We start from the raw sequence: 18,024 nt of genomic DNA, 5'->3' as shown, positions 1-18,024 counted from the left end.
ACTGAGGCTCAGGCTGACTTACAAATTATTAGGCATGTCCATGGCATAAACAATAAACATAAGCAATTTTTGGCTACGTACAGACACCAGCTAGAGAGAGCATTTTAATCCATCCGTGCATCTATTATCTGTAACTGCTTATCTTGTTCAAGGGGGGCCGGAGCCGGTGTACACCCCGGACAGGTCTCCAGTCTATCTCAGGGCCAACACTGAGAGACATAATCAGACAGACTCATTCATGCTCCCATTCAAAACTATTGGCAATTTAGAGTCACCGATTTACTAACATGCATGTCTTTGGAGTTTGGGAGGAGACCTGAGTTATTCATAATAATGTTTATGGCAGCTACAAATAACCTACTTTGATGACTTTTGTCATTACAACCAGCATCTGTATAGGTTTTACAAATGTACACTAGTGCTGATAAACGAGTTTAGAATATGTTGATGACGTAAGTCTCACCTGTGCGTGCACGAACATTTTTCACATTCACACACTCTGAATGCTGCACTGTAGAGCCCAGCTGGGAAGCAGGGCAGTGCTGCAATAGTAGCAGGTTGGGATGGATAAAAATCAGAGTTCAGAAAAGAATGGAATCCGAGAAAAGGATGGTTTATTTTTTCAGCTTTATCTTAGCTGGCACAAATACTGTAAAACGTCTGATGCAATCTTTGGATCTCTAATGATTATATAAACCTGTTGCCTGTTTATGCTATAGTCTAGTGTCAGTACCTATGCACCTATCTGTATATAAATTGTCAATGTGTAATTATAATTATTGAAACTATATAAAGTATAGAAATTTACAAAATGTATGTATAAAATTAATACATTTTAGCAAAGCAAACTTTCACTGTTTATATGGGGTCTCATATTAAAAATGCGGCAACGATGCTACTAATCAAGTGTGATTATGCTTTAAAAAAGACAAATCTAATGTAATATTACACACCACCGACATACAGTTACATGAGATTTCACAGTTACAGACACAGCCAGCAACTATTCAATGTGTGAATGTGTATGAGGGGGCAAAAAACATCCACAAAATGAAAGAGAATACCAAATATTAGTCTGGCAGCTGTGCAGGAGCTGTCATCGTGTGTTTCTTTCAGAATGTGTGTGGTTCACTGAAGCATGGAGGCCACCGCTTCTTAATGAGAGACAGAACACAGGTACTAGATAATCAAGTGGCTCTCTACAGAACAATCATCTATTGCACCCTCCTTTTTTTCATTTTCACACACTTAATTGTGCAAAGCTTATCAGGAGGAGGGTTTTTCAAAGCATGTCGTTTTTTATTCCTTCTGAAATTTCCTTTTGCAGACACGGCAGCATGACACAGTAATAAAATGCTCCATCCTAGTAGTCAGACTAAACACTAGGGAGGAAAGAGTCACAACAAAACGAGGCTCATACAAGAGCTGCTGCCTCCCAGGGGAGTTGAAAGGAATTTTCTGTGGTGCCAAATTACTGCAAACCCTTTTGGCTGCAGTCTGGTACCATTTCACCGTGGTGCTGCAACTTGGCTCTTCAAGGTTCCTGATGTGAGACAGGAAGTGTGTTTGCGAGTGTGTGTTTACATTTATGTGACTGCATTCAGCAGTAGGTTGAACTGGGACCGCAGACAAACCAAATCCATCACTGAGAACTCTGATCGTTTCCGCTTCTCGAATAACCACTTAGTCAGAATTCCTGTCTTTCTTTATTTTATGGATCTAATAATCTGCGTCTGAGCTAACCTTCTCCAGTCCTGGAAGTGCCCAGATCCAAGTCGTCTCTGGTTCCATTCTGAGAGTCCAGGTATGTAGCTGGCACCCAGCCCTGTTCCTCTGCTGTGCTGACAAACCACCAACCTAGAAATACAGAGATGGAGAAAAACACACGTTACATTAATATTGCTAAACATTCGTCAAGGTCCAAGGGTTTGCAGCAAGCATAATTCTACAGCGGTGAATAAAAAAACAAAAAACAGACGAATAAGCAACAAGTATATGTGACCAAGAATCAGCCAACATCAGTACTGTAGCAGATTCAGTGTCTGTAACAGTGGGACTGAGACATCCAGGGCGGAACCATAATGGGTGCAAGTTTCACCTACTTGGAAGACTGTCATCATTACTAAACCAGAATCTAAAAGAGGAGGAAAAAACTGGAGGGAAAAAGAAGAGTGGGACCTCAAAGCAAAACACACAATTCGCCAGTGGTTTAAAAGTTTCAAATAATAATCTAATCTGATAAGACTTTATTTTTCATGATGACAGTGTCATCAAGCCAACACAGATGCACACGTGGAAATATTTCCCTGAATATGTGCTAAATGAGAAACCTCACGATGTTGCTAAAGGAAACACATCCCATAGCAAACCATTTAGCAGTTGTTGAGATATTTCACTCCAACTTTGACTCCTGAAAATGAAGTTGATGATCATTATGATTAACATAATAAAATGTTTTTGTTCACCAAAACAATTGGCCGACTTGTTATTTAGGCTCTCACAGGACTTAAGCTTAGAGAAAGACTGTGATCTGGCTAAGCAGAGAACAAATTACCAGTCACTTTAGGCATCAAGTTAATTAACTGTTAAAAAAAAAATTCTGTCTAAACTCTAGAGTTGAAATTTGGACTTTGTTTATGACTGAAAAAAAGGGTTTTCCAGATTTCCCTATGCAAGTTATCCTTGTTTTTGTTGTCAACCAAGTTTCACTAATGTTGCGTCTCTAGGAAGTGCTATGAAACCGGAAACATTTCCACTCAGGAACTTAAACTTGTGGAATGTCAATAGTGTTGATATGCATTCAACTTTTCACGTTACAAACACAATCCCTCCCCAAAGTTGTAGGGTACTACTGCATTGAGTACTACTGACTAATAAAACATTTGTGGTCAAAGTCTCTTTCAATATTCAGTGACTTCAAACTATTCCAAAAACACATGACACTTTAGGCAGCAATCAAAACCAGCAGCACCAATCTTTAATAAAAAGTTTGTTTACACATCTCAAAGACCCACAGAGACCCAAGACCCAAGTACTGCTTCCTAACACTTGGGATCAAAATACTCAGAAGTGGCTGCATCATTGAATGGCAGCCCTGGGTCCATGACTGCTCAGTGTGACTAAGTGTTTTTTGTTTTTTTTTCCTCCAAATGAATCCAATGATTAGGTCATCGCTGCTTTAATGTACTTTGAAACATATGGCTCTGCTTTCTTATGTGGTCAGAGGATCACGGGTGAATCAATACATCACGCCCTTTTTTTAATTACCTGGCACTACACCAATCACTTTAGCACGTATTATGAGTGATGTGGAAAATATGCCTATAACGTGGACACTCTTTAAACGATGAAATAGAGTGGCATCAAACCAAATAAGCATTAATTAAGTCTTTGTGGTAAATGAACAATCATATCCTTAGTATGAGCATTTCTGCTCCTGAGTAAAATCCTTAACCATTTAATCACTAGTGTAGTTAGTTGTCTCCAGGTCCACTTACTGTACATTCTTTAAGAGGCAAACGTCAGGCCTTAAACTGTTCACCTTAGTGCATCAATGCACAAGGAGAGAATCTAAGGTAATGACAGCAAACATTAAGAGACAACACACGAGAGACTCTTTTCATTTTTTTTAATTTTCATCTCAACTGAACATTCCAGTGTGGAAATATTTTCACAACGATATGACCATCTGTAATGAAGACATTGAAGACCGAGAGATTCAATGTCCTATCTTTGTCGTGTTTTTTATTTTTTATTTTTTTCAGATGCAAAACGTCTTTGTGGTGCATACAAGTGCCCTTTTTTGGCCGAGATCAAGCTGACTCAACAGTCAGCCTTTGTTGCTGCTACAGTAGTCCTTTAACGTTGGCTTGTGTGTCTCTGCCTTCACTTGTTGTAATCCTTCCTTCACTATACTAAATATAGGCCTATTTAGAAAGACGTACAGAATATAGAACCATCTTTTAGTAGGATCTCTCAAAGGCCTGTACTAACAGGAAATTCAAATAGCAACACTACAGTAAGTGTTTTTCCTAGAAATCTAGTGCTGAACTTCATTTACTACACCAAACTACAACTGCTATGACACTAACAGGCACTAAGATATCACTGGGTTGACACTTAACAGACCCCAACAGAGCAGGCTGCCCAGGCCTCTGCATGTGGCCCCATCGCTCCTTATACCCATATAAGAACAGTGAGACCTGAGCCACCCTGACTGTGAAAGCTTGTGTGTGTATCATTAAAAAACGCCGTCTTCAAACATACATCGTACTGAAAATACTGTCTCCTGACAGTGGGACATAGCTCACATTCTACAATGCAATTAATTCATGGGGGTTGCGCATAGTAGCCGCAGTTCCAGTAGCTTTCTGTCTTCTGACTCGTGTTACTGTATGTTGCAGTGTGGGAGTTCAGCTGGCTTCATTTTGGAGATTTAAGGATCAATTTAATATTTAGTTTGCCATTAAATATTGTAGGTAGTGGTTTCCTATGGAATGGTATTTGAAAACACAACAGTTAAGTTGTGAAAATTTGTGATGTGACTATTATGTGACTATGAATTCCTATTGTACGTGTTTACATTTAAAGTGTTCCAAAAAGATTTCAGAAGCAGTAGGAAAGCTCGGTCTAGCAGCGTGAATAGTTTGTTCATCTGAAACACATTAGGACTTTCAGAAGCTGATTCATTGCATCTAGGCAAAAATACCTAATGAAGAATTGGAGCCACCTGTACAAAAGGGAACAGAGACCAGAGCCTGTCTTCTCCTGAGCCCACCTGGCGCATGGTGCAAAAACAGAACAATAAATCGCCTGTGTTGATGGAGAATCTTTGTGACTGATTGCCATCAACAGCAGTAAGTGTGACCTCCCCGGCAGTTGAATATCTCATGTTACCTTTGTGGGAGAATAGAGTCAGTGTTGTGTTACGCTTAGATAATTAGCAAACAGGCAAACAAGTCGGGCTTATTGAAGCTTCAGCATCTGAATCTCATAGAAAAGGATTATAACAATACCGCTAATACAAGACATCTAAAAATTACCAAGAGAACACAAGTAATTACATTTTTAGAAAAATCCCATTCGGATGATTTGGAGACGAGCATAACCATCGTCCATCATGCAAACCCGAAATAAATTCATCAGTTTTTTGCAGGTTAAAATCACAGCTGCAGCCCTGTCTAACTAAAAAGGTTAGAGTGGTGCCAGTTACCATTTGGGGAATTATGAGCACAATGGTTTTATTCAGGCCACCGTATAATAAAAGTCTATTCAGTTCTTAAAGAAAGCAGGCTAAACAGCTCCCTTTAGGTGTACTAATGATTAAAATTGTCATCAGATCTAGCTAACTCTATTCACGTGTTCTTTAAATGTTGCGTGTGTAAAGGAAAAAGGAACAATGTCACTCGGCCACAACTGTCAGCCTGGCAGATATTTTCTGGTCTTCAGTCTTCTTCACACATGTGCACAAAAACAAACCATCCAAAAGGCCAGAAAGAGTCAAACAGCCAATCTGTCTTATTCACACATATACACACACACACACACACACACACACACACACACACACGCTTCAGGCTCCATCGTGTGCAAAGCAAGCATTTGACAAGACCCAGTCCTCCTATAAATTTAGCTTTGGAGAAAGTGGGCACAGTAAAAGCAGATAAATGAGGAACAGATAGACTTCCCCCACAATTACACCCCCCCCCCCCATCCCTCAAGTACACACTCGCACACACACTTTGTTCTCACAGAGGGCAGATCAGACCTGGAGACAAAGGGTAAGAAAAACAGAATGGAAATGTTGATGTGGGCATAGGAGACTAACAGGAGAAGCTAGAAATGCAGTCATCCCCTGACTGTAACAGCTAGCTGGAAGCATGGCAGACCTGAGAGACCCTCAGAGAATTGGGCGGACCCTCATGCGTGAAAAGTCTATAGACATATTATATTTTCGCAGAAACTATGTCCTTTAGGATGAAATCTGGGTCAAAAGGCAGCCTGATGGAAAAGAATGCTCTAATAATTAAACCAAAGCATGACTTTGCCTGGCTGGTATAGATAAAATGAGGCATAAAATTAACATAAAAATAAAAACGATTTATTGCTTTCGATGAGACCAGTGGGAGTTTTCTTTGAGTGAGTTGTTGTATACTATTTGTGAGCTATTGATATTGATAGTTTATTAATCACGTAATACGTAATTAATGGTGTAAGTTCAAAAGAGTAATTGGAAGCACATTACGCGATGTAATTGTGAAATCTGAAGAAGTACAAACAATAATGTACCCTAGTAAAAGTATAAGTACCCGCTGAAATTTCTACTTAACTAAAAGTAAATAAGTAAATGATTTATATTTTTATTAAAGCATCAAAAGTAAAAGGCACAAAGTAGTGGGCTCACTCATTCAGCACCATTGTTGTATGAGAGATTCTTCTGTGTGTAATGTAACAGTGGCCTGGTGACTTAATGGGTACAACAGCAGGATGGGGTTCAGAAGTCTGCAGGATCCAATCCCAGCCTACCAGATGTGTCCCTGAACAAGAACCTCCGCACTAGCCCAGGAAAGAACTTGTATTGGTAATGTTAAAAAAAACGTAAATCTGTGGTATTGTATTCTGCACTACATTTCACACTTTAGCGCATAATGACAGCCTCTAAGAATTCATATCAATGCTGAGGTCATAATTTCTTTGTGACATACTGGGACATGGTAAAACTATAGGATGTGAATGTATATGTGTTTGTGATACAAAGTTCTGCCAACTTGCATTTATTATGACATGACATGTTCTTGTATATGACCCGCTGTGAGTCATGCTGACCAAGCCAGTTGGTGGGATGGGTAGTTTTTCCAGGTTTAAACCATCAAAGCTTGTTATTGGTGACTGGGTGCTGTGGCGTGTCCTTGAGTCCCAGAAATGCTCTAAGATTCAACCAGAGCCACATTGTGAGGTGCTAGATAGGAAAGGATCACTCATGTTATCATGAGGTGTCAAGTCATGTTCTTGTCCTTGTGCTTATTAAAGGGGAACTTTTTGGAGGTGGTACAGCAAACACTCAATTTAAAAAGGACAAACAGTCTCATTGAATTTTTATTTCTAACATGATTAGACACTCTCGCTACTCTGTCCGACAAAATAGACCCAGCAGTTCTGTGGGGTGTATGAGACGCTCAGAAACTACTGTCTGATATTCAAGAAAGGTTATGCAGCAATACCTACTGTCTCCCACATTTATACTCACACTCAGCAAAAACTATGAATATGTAATGTCCTAGGAAGCAGTAATTGGCATTTCTTACAGTGTTAAGCTCTAATTAGAGTTTCTGGCTACACCATGTCTTGGCAGGCAGTAATTGCCTGCTTTCTCACACAGAGGGAATCCGGAGGTCACAGTGAACAGTGGTACAGTAACCGAGAAGAGCAATATTATCACTGACTGTTATAGGCGACGGGTCTCTGTGGGAGAGGTTCGGAGGAATGAGAGAAATATGAGGTGACATTGGATCTGAAAAGTAAGGGTGATAAAAAAATAAGACAGAGGTGAGAAAAGGGAGCAGGAGAATGAAGGGGAGAAAAGGTTAACAGTGGTATGGGGAAAGGGAGACGACAAAGGGGGAGAGCAAGCACATGTTTGGCTGGAACTTCAAAGCCATTGTATCCAGGCTAATTCTGCATCCAAAACCAACACCGCATTCTTTCCTTTCACTTCCAGATTTTGGAATCACCAGAACTGTCATCGGACAACTTTGACGATGATGGCTCTCGGTAAACAACTAGAGGTGAACCCTAAGGTGACTGTCATTGTTTTTTTTGTTTTTTTTCCCCTTTAAGCTTGTAATTAGGAACAGGGCCCCTGGAAGACTTTAAGCACTGGAACATAGTGCTGCTTTTCAGGGCAACATATTGAATTGCCTTCTAATCTTTCCGCTGAGTAAGCCGAAAGAGAGATTCAAAGAATACGCTTAAAATAGCAGCACAAGAACTGTTGCTGTCTAAATCCAGCTGTGAAATTAGCCACAGGCTTATCTTGACAGCACCATCTTCATTTTTGGAGATTGAACGCCAACAACTCTAATTGCCTAGTTTCCACCATTATTTTAAAAATATCTGTTTGATCCATTAAGCGGACGTGCTTAAGGTGATTATATGTTAATGAGTAACAGTACATAACCAAACCATATTTCTTACTGAGAAACAGACGCAATCCCCTGCAATTCATTGTATAAATTTGAAATTCTCGCTGGCAAAGAAACAGCTGTACTAATTACTTGTGTCAAAAAACATCTACTTTGATGCCCCATCTGTAAAGTAGAGACGTATTAATTTCAGGCCCTCACTTCTAGCAGCGTCACATTCATTTTTCGCATTGCCAGTACTACGTGATTTGCAATTAGCAATTGAAACACATTTTGGATTTGTATTGGCCCAGTTGAATCAGCAATGTGGAAGAGCAGCAACACAGACAAAAAGCACATGTTCAAGACTGCACACATTATACATCTACAGTACAAAGTTTAAAGTTTGTATTTCACAAGTGCAAATACCACTGATGTCATATATTCAATCCATGATGTAAACAGAGATAGTAACTGATACAGTCCTACAAAACTCATATTAAGCTAAGTCTTTCTTGTAAAACAGAAACGAACCAATACTTCTGACAACATGATTGTGCTTGTTTTCCATGGTACCAATTCTGCTGGAAGTAACTGTTTTAGGTCCTGGAGAAAGTGATTTCTCTAACCCGGACAGAGCAGAACAATTACCTTACAAGCGTAGTCTGACATTAAACACAAAGAGAAGAACAAAGGTAAATCCTACATGTCAGCAGGAGCAGCAACACAACCGATGCAACTTGAGGGAGGAAAAAAAATAAATAAATAAACACCAAAAGATGGATTGACATTGTAGTCGTTTGAGTTGGATTATCAGGGACAGTAGTTATCCGCTATCAAAAGCCACCACACAAATAGTGTCGCAGAACAAAAGGAAATAAAAATGTGTATGTATTTGTGTATGTAGTCCTGTGTGTTGTGCAGCCTCTGTGGTTTTCTTAAAGTGCAGCGTCACCAATTTTCAACTTGCTGTCTATTCTTCTGTCTACTCTTAAACTTCTCTCTTACTTCCCTATATTAAAATATTTCTTCAACTCTAACTGAAAAAACTATTTTTTTTTTGATCATTAGCAGTTCAGACGATGTCATCTGGGGGAGCTTTAGAAAGGCAGGTTGATCCTGATTACAAACTCCATGCTGTAAGCAACAAGATAACATGATCTAAACCAAAGGTTCCTCCAAGTGATGTCATCTGGAGGTGTTTTTTCAGCTAGAAGACAGAGAGATATTTTAATGTAGGGAAGTTAACGGGGCGTTTAATGGCATTCCTTTACACGTACTACCCAAACTACACCCCCAAAAAAGTTAAATGTCAGTTGAAGGCGTCCTTTAAAGTCATAACATTTTACCTGGTTGCCTAATTATCCTCATCAGCATGAGGATGAGGATGGTAGGCAGGGCAGGCAGGCAACGTGCACAAACACACACACTGAGCCAACCAAGCTGTTCAGAGCCACAGGAGATATGATAAAAACTGCACTACTTGAAGGCTCCATCCCACTGTTGTTGTTGTTGAAATAAAATTAGAAAGTTCATGCTAAAAGTGGAACTGACTACCCATTTATGTATTTATTTATTTGTTTGCATGGCAACAACCCTTTTATGTACCTTGCTATTAAAATGTGCTGCAACAGATCTTAAAATCAGAAACACTCATTCCTCTGGAAGACTTTGAAACTATTAGCCCATGTTTCCAGTAATACTTGTGACTGTTTTAATTAGTCTTGCAGTTCAGGTTGCTCAATATACCCCTCATTTCCTGCCGTCCTCCAACAGGGCTCTCTCCCTCGTTGTTTTTCCTCTGGTTTCTTCCAATTTGTTTCCCATTAAAGTTTGTTTTTTAGGAGTTTTTAATTTTCTTTTCCTTTACTTTCCATTCTTTCCTTCATCTTCATTAAAGGCTAAGGAATGTGTATATCATCCTTGTAGACTATAAAGTCCACTTAAGCAATTGGGTAATTTATTAAATTCATGATGAAGTTTGGCTGACTTGAGTATATTGCGTTATGTATGAAGTATATTATTGTAATGAACTTCACGTACTTTTTTTTGTAATGTGTTCTCAAGTCACTCTTGCAAAACAGATCTTGATCTTAATGAGATTTTCATTTTAAATAAACCTTAATTAGCTTACTAAATGAGATTTGGGAAGAATGCCACTTTAAAACGATACAAAGCCGGCCTCAGAGTATAAAAATGTGTATATTAGGGGACACCCAACTCCTTTGATGCAGTTCTTAGAAAGCCAAAGCCATTTTCAAGGTTCTGGCCTTTATTGGCTCCTTAAGCCAAAGGCATTACCTCCGAGTTTGAAGCTCACGTTACCTAATTGAACTTACCATAAATGTGGGGGTATTGTTACAGAGCGCTTTTGGAAGGGACGGAGAATAACAGGTGATGACTAAACATCATATTCAGTGGGGTCAGGCTTAACTCTCTGCATCAACACTCCATATTGGAAGATGTTTTTACCCTCCTGAACGTGACTTCACGGTCAGTCGTCTCTGGGCCTCCAATATCCTTAAGTTGAGTGAGTTCAACTTTAATTATGAAGCAAATTAGGCAGTTTGGCCCTTTTTTAAGAACATGAGGCTAAAGCTAGCTAATGTGATTAGGAAGCCATTATGGTAACTGGAATTTGCAGAGCAAATGATGTAATGTAATATGAGGATGTGGCATTTAGTTCAAGATTTCCAGTTTATAAATCTGATTCAAACAGGAAACAGTCAAGCCAGACATAAGGACAAATCTTTGGGAAGGTGTTATGGGCTTTCTACATTTTCTAAAGTAATTTTGAGGATTATAACCTTTAAAGTCACAAGACAGTCTGAAAGGAGAAGTATAATTCCAGATGTCTCTATGGGGACATAGATGCCAGGACACCAGGACTTTCCCAGGCTATAAAACTAAATATATACAGTACAATACAGTATACTGCAGTACAATGGAATGTGAACCTATTTATTCAGATGCTCACTGATAATGTCTGAAGGCCGAGGTGTGCTCAACATGAACCAGTTAATGCAACATGTTGTCCAGCTTTTTCAAATTGGGGCAGTGGATGGGTTAACAATGGCGCCTTAAGGTTACTGGTTTCAATCTTGGCAATGATAGTTAACATGCCAGGATTGTAAAATCATATCAGTGTCTATTAAAATGTATTCATCTGATACTTCAACTGTACCTCCTGGATCATTCTCCATCGTCTCAGAGGCTTAAACTGCACGGTTTTGACTTCTATGGCACTGCCCAATGACTGCATGAAGTGGGTGTGAATGGCAGATTACAAGAAGTTGTTGGACGTAGCTTTTCACAGTTAAGGTGGTCGTACCACCTCACGGGAGCTGCCGTTTAGTAAAGTGAAATTTATTTTTTATTTAAGCTCTGACAGGGTGGGGGTTGGGAGGACGTTCTGAAAAGTGGCTCATAGGACTCTGCCAATTGCTTTATTATGTTTTTTAATCATCAAGGACTTTCTTACAGCATATTATTGACCATATGTGGACAACCCATTCGTTAATTTCTAAACAATTTCTAATTATTTCTGATAATGAAATAACATTTGGAATAGCTGAAAGTGCATTAAATGTGCATTGTTGAATAAAATAAATATTTACTCTTTTTGCCATCTCAAAATATGAGCATGCAAACCTTTGTACCCAACTTGCTTATTATAACTTGCTTCTTAATCTTCTGACACTAATTGCATTACTCATCCCATCTGACATTCTGATGGTAGCGTTTCAAAATTCCCGTCAAGCACTGCAGCTTTTTACCCAGGGTGACCTTACCACCACCTTTCTTCTCAGTCTCCTACACATCACTGCCTCCTATTAGGTCCACCATATAATTTAACTGGTCACACATGCAGATTAATTTTGTCCAGCTGGGACAATCCTCTCTGCAGACACCCTATGGTTCCCATGTCCAACGAGCAACCATACAGAAAAAAACAGGACAGCGGCCTAGACAAGGCCTCTGGTCCTCTCTCAGGGACAATTCTGGCCTATTCAACCCCCCACCCCCCTCAGTGCTTCATAAATCTCACTTTACTAAACAGCAGCTCCTGTGAGATACTTGTGCAAAGTTACATAGACACACAATTCAAACAGGCAGAGGCTTAACATTCATGCAAACTCATCAACATCCCTCTCATGCATAGCTTACGATTGAACCAGCTTTCTATATGACCATAGACCTCACTGAGAGAGTTCAGTAAAACAGCTGGGTCTAGATTTGCAAGGCCAATAACTTCTCACAGAGGCAAAAGACAACATCCGACTCCGGCATTGAACCCATAATTATGCCAGGTCAAGCATGAAGTCGCTTAAAAACTCGGTGAACTTTTCCGTATTGGAGGAACATCTATTGATGCATGACACATTCTCTGCTCAATATGTAGAAGGAAAAACTATAGCATTTGAAGAAGAAAGCAGGTAAACAATAGATTTTCTGCAAAAAGATTAAAACACCACAGTATTCTGCTGACACATAATAAGTAGGATGTAATTGATTAATGATGGCTAATTAATACCACAACTGTGTACATTGAAAATGTCAAAGAAAACAACCAAGCAGAGACCAGGAGGCAGCTGTAAAGCTTTGAAAATAGGATGGGGTTTGTGGGATATTGTAACAGCTCTCATATGCATTGGTCTTGGCGTAAAATCTGAGTGATCTCATCGTCGTCGTCTTCATCATGGCTGTTGCTACACTTCTGTGGCCCAGTGAACGATGACAGCACACACATCTTGGGCAAGAGTTTTTCAGAGCTCAGAACTCACTCATACTGCTGTAAATGCTTCAGTCAATGTTAGATTTTTAACGTTTCAAATGGGTCTGGTGAGCAGATGCTGTCGGGTCAGATACATAAAAATGGGCTCACAGAGGAAAATGACTGTGGTTAAGGCCTTATGAAGTAAAAAAGCATTCAACGACGCATGCACCTAGCGCTGAAGAGATTCTTTCAATTAAAGTTTCACGAGGAAAATGTATTTCTCCCTAGGTCAAGAGGTAACACTAACATTTGAGATTATGAAACCGCAAAAACAAAGTTGAAAGCAGTGCTGAGACTGAAGACATCTGTGATTTGACTTGAGAGAGCTGCCTTCCTTGAGTTTGATTAAAAAAAAAAAAAATAAATGATTCCCATGCAACCAGCTTCCTCTGTCAAAACTTCATTTGGCAACAATCAAATTCAATAAATGCACTAAAATGCTCTTTGAATTGTGCAGAAGCTACAAAATGATGAGCTTTTTAAGTGCTAAAACTAACCCATTAAGCCACATAATCACTCATAGATGTGCAAACCATGATAACAATAAGTGAATGAATTCCCATGCATATTCAGTGTATAGATAAGAGTGAAGAGACTGGAGCATAGTGTGTTTGTGCCAAGCTTTGTGCCGAGTTGTGCAAGCTGCTGGCTGTCAGTCGCTGTTTGCATGGAAAATAGGACCCAGCTTTGGAATTGCTAAACAAAATTTCCACAGGGGAATAAGCAAGGTGAAAAGTGAAGTACAGCATCTCCCGATGTTGCACATGTTATCACTGTTCAGTTGACCTGGATGCTCACTGAAAAACATAACACTCTCTACACTTTGTGTAGAGAGTTGAGGTTTGAACCCGGATCCAAAAAAGTCAAGTCAAACATCTTAATCCTCACTTCAGAAATTACCCCCGAATTTACTTGACATTCTTGTTGCAAAAAGTCAAGAGACTGGCCCACAGCCACAATCAACACTGGCTTTCTTTCACACACGCTAGCCCCCGTCCACTGATGCACACACACACACACACACACACACACACACACTGCCTGTTGCAGCTTGGCAGCACCTCCAGGTGTTGCCAAGCCCCATTTAGGACACTGGGACATTGGGAGAGGAGGGGAAAGACTGAACGAGAGCATGGTAGTGAGAGTGAGGCTGGAGTGTGGAGGACTTCTTGCGGCCAAAGGAGGTATGAAAAAGAGGGAGTAACATCAACTGAAGAGAGAGAGAGAAGTGCTGAGACAGCATGGCTTACTGGTAAGAAGTGTGTTTATTCTATTCATGTGTACTCAGAGAGAGGCAGATCCAAACAGGAAGAAACAAACTAAATGTCAAGCACTTCTAAGACCATGCTTGTCACAGTTCCACACATTTGTTAAGAATGTTGTGTTTTGAAGGTGCATTGGATACAAAAACGAAATCCACTCACCACTTTCGCTCTTCTCAATCACGTCCACAGTCTCGCCTGCCTTGAGGCTGATCTCCGAGTTCTCCTGCCTCTCGTAGTTTGCCACGGCCACGTACTGCTCCAGCACCATGGGCTCTGAGCTGTCAATTCCTGAGGGGAAGAAACAAGCTGTGAGCCACCTGCCCGCCGTGGCACCCCGTGAACGCCCACTGCAACCAACTGCACCGCTGTTCACCCGGTACGCCGCCATCGGCCAATCCCCGCTCCCTGCCGCCGCTATTCCTCCCTGCCCAATCAGAACGCAAGCTCACGACTTGGCTGCATAGTCCTGAAAGTCTGGCCATATAGCTGAGTCGATCCCCTGCCCACAGAGAAGGACTGAGGAGCATCGATAGGAATCAAAACAAAAAGAGGGAGCAGCAGTGAAAAGATTATAGGGAGTGCATCTTGCACCTACCGAGGATCCATGACCTGAGCTAAACTTTAAAAGCCAAAGAGAAAGACAGAGAGGGAGAAGTAGAGGAGCTGCTAACGGTTGGAGGGGAAGACTGGGGAGCAAATGAGTGGAAGAATGGTGGAGTTTCCCTGTGGAAAATCAACAGTGCGGTTCTGAGGAAAGGCCTCCCCTCCACTGCCATTGGGAGACAGCCGTTGGACAGGGAGTCGGGAGGGGGGTGAACACACCAATCATGGTAGTCAGCACTGCTGGCCTTAAATAGAAACATATGAGTGGACTAGAAGAGAGAGAGAGACACACACACACAGAGAGAGAGAGAGAGAGAGAAACATGGAAGGAGGCTGGGTCCGTGTTTATGTGAAACAAGAAGAAAGCATTTTAGTTGGGGTTAGGCCACTCGGTTTTCTGCCTCTCTTTCTCTGTGATGTTTAACCTTTTCGATGCCAACTGTGATTTCATTTGCTGAGTTCACGCAGAGCACATCTGAACTGAGTTCCAGACTCACAATACTTGCTTGTTTGGACACAAAGAGATGACCCATGAAGTTGTTGTGTTTCAGTATGTAATCTTTAGTAATAGGACCCAAAACAAATGCATATAAGCGGATGATGTGTGGTGAAAAAAAAAAAACTGTGAAAGTTGGTAAAAACAAAAATGATGACAGAGATCCTGCTGTGTTAGCAATGAATTTATGAAATTAAACAGACTGGCAAGCACCTGGCTAAATGCTGATTCCTATAACATTCACAGACACATCTTGGCGAAGGAATATGGAAGAGGCTCCTATAGATCATATTTAAAGGGAAAGGGGCAGCAGTGACACTACCCAGAAATCATGTGGGGGTTCCTTGATGAGCAAAAGCACAAGTCCTGGATATTTACTGGGGCTAAGAATATAAACAAGTTGTGTCAAATTTGGGGAATTGTCAGCAAACCTCTGTCTTTCTACTTGTGAATGCATCTAAGATAGTACAATTCTCTGTAGTCAGGAACTTTTTCTTTGTCAGGCCTGAAACATGAATTGTACTGAGAGTTTCTTTGACTAAATGACAAAAGACTGTGAAAGTGTCACAGAAACATTTCACATTGAGGTTTGAGGTCATGCTGCATGTAATTCCCCCTCTCTACTCCTGTGTTTCTTGTAAGGTAAAAAATAAAAATAAAGGCATAAATGGCCACAAAGACTCAGAGTATCTGGATGGAGACAAATAAGAAAGGGAATAAAACTATATTCAATGGCTATGATGCTTAGCTCCTCAGACAAAATCCCTGCTTGATGGAATCAGTGCATTGGCCCAGGAAGTTAAATTCTACCATTCAAAAGAAAACAACCGTAAATGAACAAGATTCAGAAATGCTGCCACGTTGTCTGCAGTTTGACGAGTTAAAATTTGAAATTAGTTTTGGAAATCATGGAGGCTGTATCCTTCATGCTAAAGAGAAGAACCATCCGACTTTTATCAAAGCACAATTTAAAAGCCAAGATCTGTGATGGTGCATTACTGCATACTTGACCTGTTATTGAAAACATTTGCGACTTTATAAAGTGAAAAATATGACAAGAGGTTCTGACTTGTCTGAGCAGGTCAACTAATTTTAGCCTTTTGTATGTTGACTTTGAATTTTTTTCAAAGGGGTTTTCACTGAATTGCAAATCAATACATTTAGTTTTTATTAACATTCTACACTTACACTCTTGTAATATGGTCCTGTCAAATTTGAATAAGAATGAAACAGACTCTAACAAAAACCATTTGTGCAGTGCTTCAACAGGAAGCAAACATTTCTACAAGTTGTTACTCAAATAAACAAGCAAAGAACGCTTGTGACCTTGCATGATGCACCAGGTGATACTGAGAATTTATCTTCTTTCTCTTCATTCTCCCAGGGAGTGAAATAAATAAAAGGGACATATTACAGGGAATGTAAAAAGCCTACTTGCAGGGAACATTAAAAGTCAGCCAGAGGTAATAAAGCAGCACAGATTCAGCTATTTAAAAGTTTTATGCTGTTGTAATGGCAGCCACGCCTTGTTGAGAAATACTATTAATTCTTAAGACCTATATATATATTCCAGCACTTTAACTGCACAACATTTCTTGTGAACTTATGGGTGTTGGAGGTTTCCTGGAAGTTGTACAGATTTTGTACACATGAAATATAGTCATTTTTGCATTAGACTGTTTGTTGTTACTAACTACTACTGACACACTGATGGTTCTAATGGAAGGAAACAACATATCTGTCTCTTTCCGCAGTAATGCCTCAATTACAGATAAATGACTCAAAAACACGGGCTAAATTATAACCAGATGGGTAAATGTGTGCTTATATTTGTGTCAATATGTGTTGCAGGCAGTGCATTTTCTTTGTGGGGATGTTTATTTGCAATAGTGACCATTTTCATTCTACTATCCTCCCAACTCATTTTACATTCGGAGTATACACCTGAAGTTTACTGAGGTCACAGGCTGTAATTTAAACCACACTGCAGACACATATACAGAACCAGACCTGACACCTCATTTCAGTCTGTCTGCCACATGCAGACCCAAGTCCGCGTTCTGGACCTTTGGCGCTGTGCCATGCTGTTATCTTGGCCAGCCAGGTCCGCAGAGATGGATGGATAGACTGCGGAGCGAGAGGCTGGATGTGAGCAGATGGGTGGAAAGGGAGCTTGATGACAGCGCGTGCAAAGCAGATGTTGAAAGGAAGCTGACGTGTGAAAAGAAATAAACCGAAAACTCGAAAAGGGTGCAGCTGGCACGTTGCTCACACACAAACACAGTAGCGCATGCATATTCAACACGTTGACATAGAAACACAAGGCTACCTGAGGCCTCTTTCCTTGGGCTGTCTGTAAAGCCGTACATCCATACTACAGACGAAGAGAAGAAAGGGGAGAAGCAGAGAAATTATTTAGTTCGACAGCATGCAGTAGCAACAGTATGGCAGAGCAGACCTTCATCACATCTGCTACACGTAATAATACAATGAGGAAGAGTTAGAGTCCTGCAAGTAAACTGTAGCACTAATAACTGCTTCACAAAATGGTGACCTGTGTTTTTGCTCCTAGTGAAGAGAATAAAGTGCAAGACTCTAGATCCACTTTTAGTGTGTGTTCAAACAACCTTTGTTTTATATAAGTTCTTACTCCAGCCCGTTTCCTTTAGACGATAAGGCCCTTTCTCCACCCATCCCGTGCTCCCATTTTCTCCAATTCTGTACGTCTTTCTCCATTTCCTCCATCGTTCCTTCTGGACCTCC

The 18,024-nt window shown here is 40.4% G+C and overlaps 1 protein-coding gene across 7 annotated transcripts in view; it reads right to left on the bottom strand.

Annotated features, from left to right (window-relative positions):
* Window positions 1-18,024, bottom strand: part of sh3pxd2aa (SH3 and PX domains 2Aa) — a 92,892-nt gene that overhangs the window by 20,155 nt on the left and 54,713 nt on the right. For 4 of the 7 annotated variants that reach the window (XM_067498591.1, XM_067498596.1, XM_067498592.1 and 1 more), the window contains 3 exons: window positions 17,591-17,635; window positions 14,322-14,450; window positions 1,744-1,857 (listed from right to left, as the gene is read on the bottom strand). In XM_067498591.1, the coding sequence (XP_067354692.1) occupies window positions 1,744-1,857; window positions 14,322-14,450; window positions 17,591-17,635 (288 nt within the window). The remainder of the gene's footprint in view (window positions 1-1,743; window positions 1,858-14,321; window positions 14,451-17,590; window positions 17,636-18,024) is intronic. The other 3 variants (XM_067498593.1, XM_067498597.1, XM_067498594.1) reach the window with 1 other exon arrangement.

This window comes from Channa argus, chromosome 3, assembly GCF_033026475.1.
Source record: "Channa argus isolate prfri chromosome 3, Channa argus male v1.0, whole genome shotgun sequence".
NCBI lineage: Eukaryota > Metazoa > Chordata > Actinopteri > Anabantiformes > Channidae > Channa > Channa argus.
Note: the sequence above shows the minus strand (reverse complement) of the source record. Positions and strands in the feature narration are given on the sequence as shown.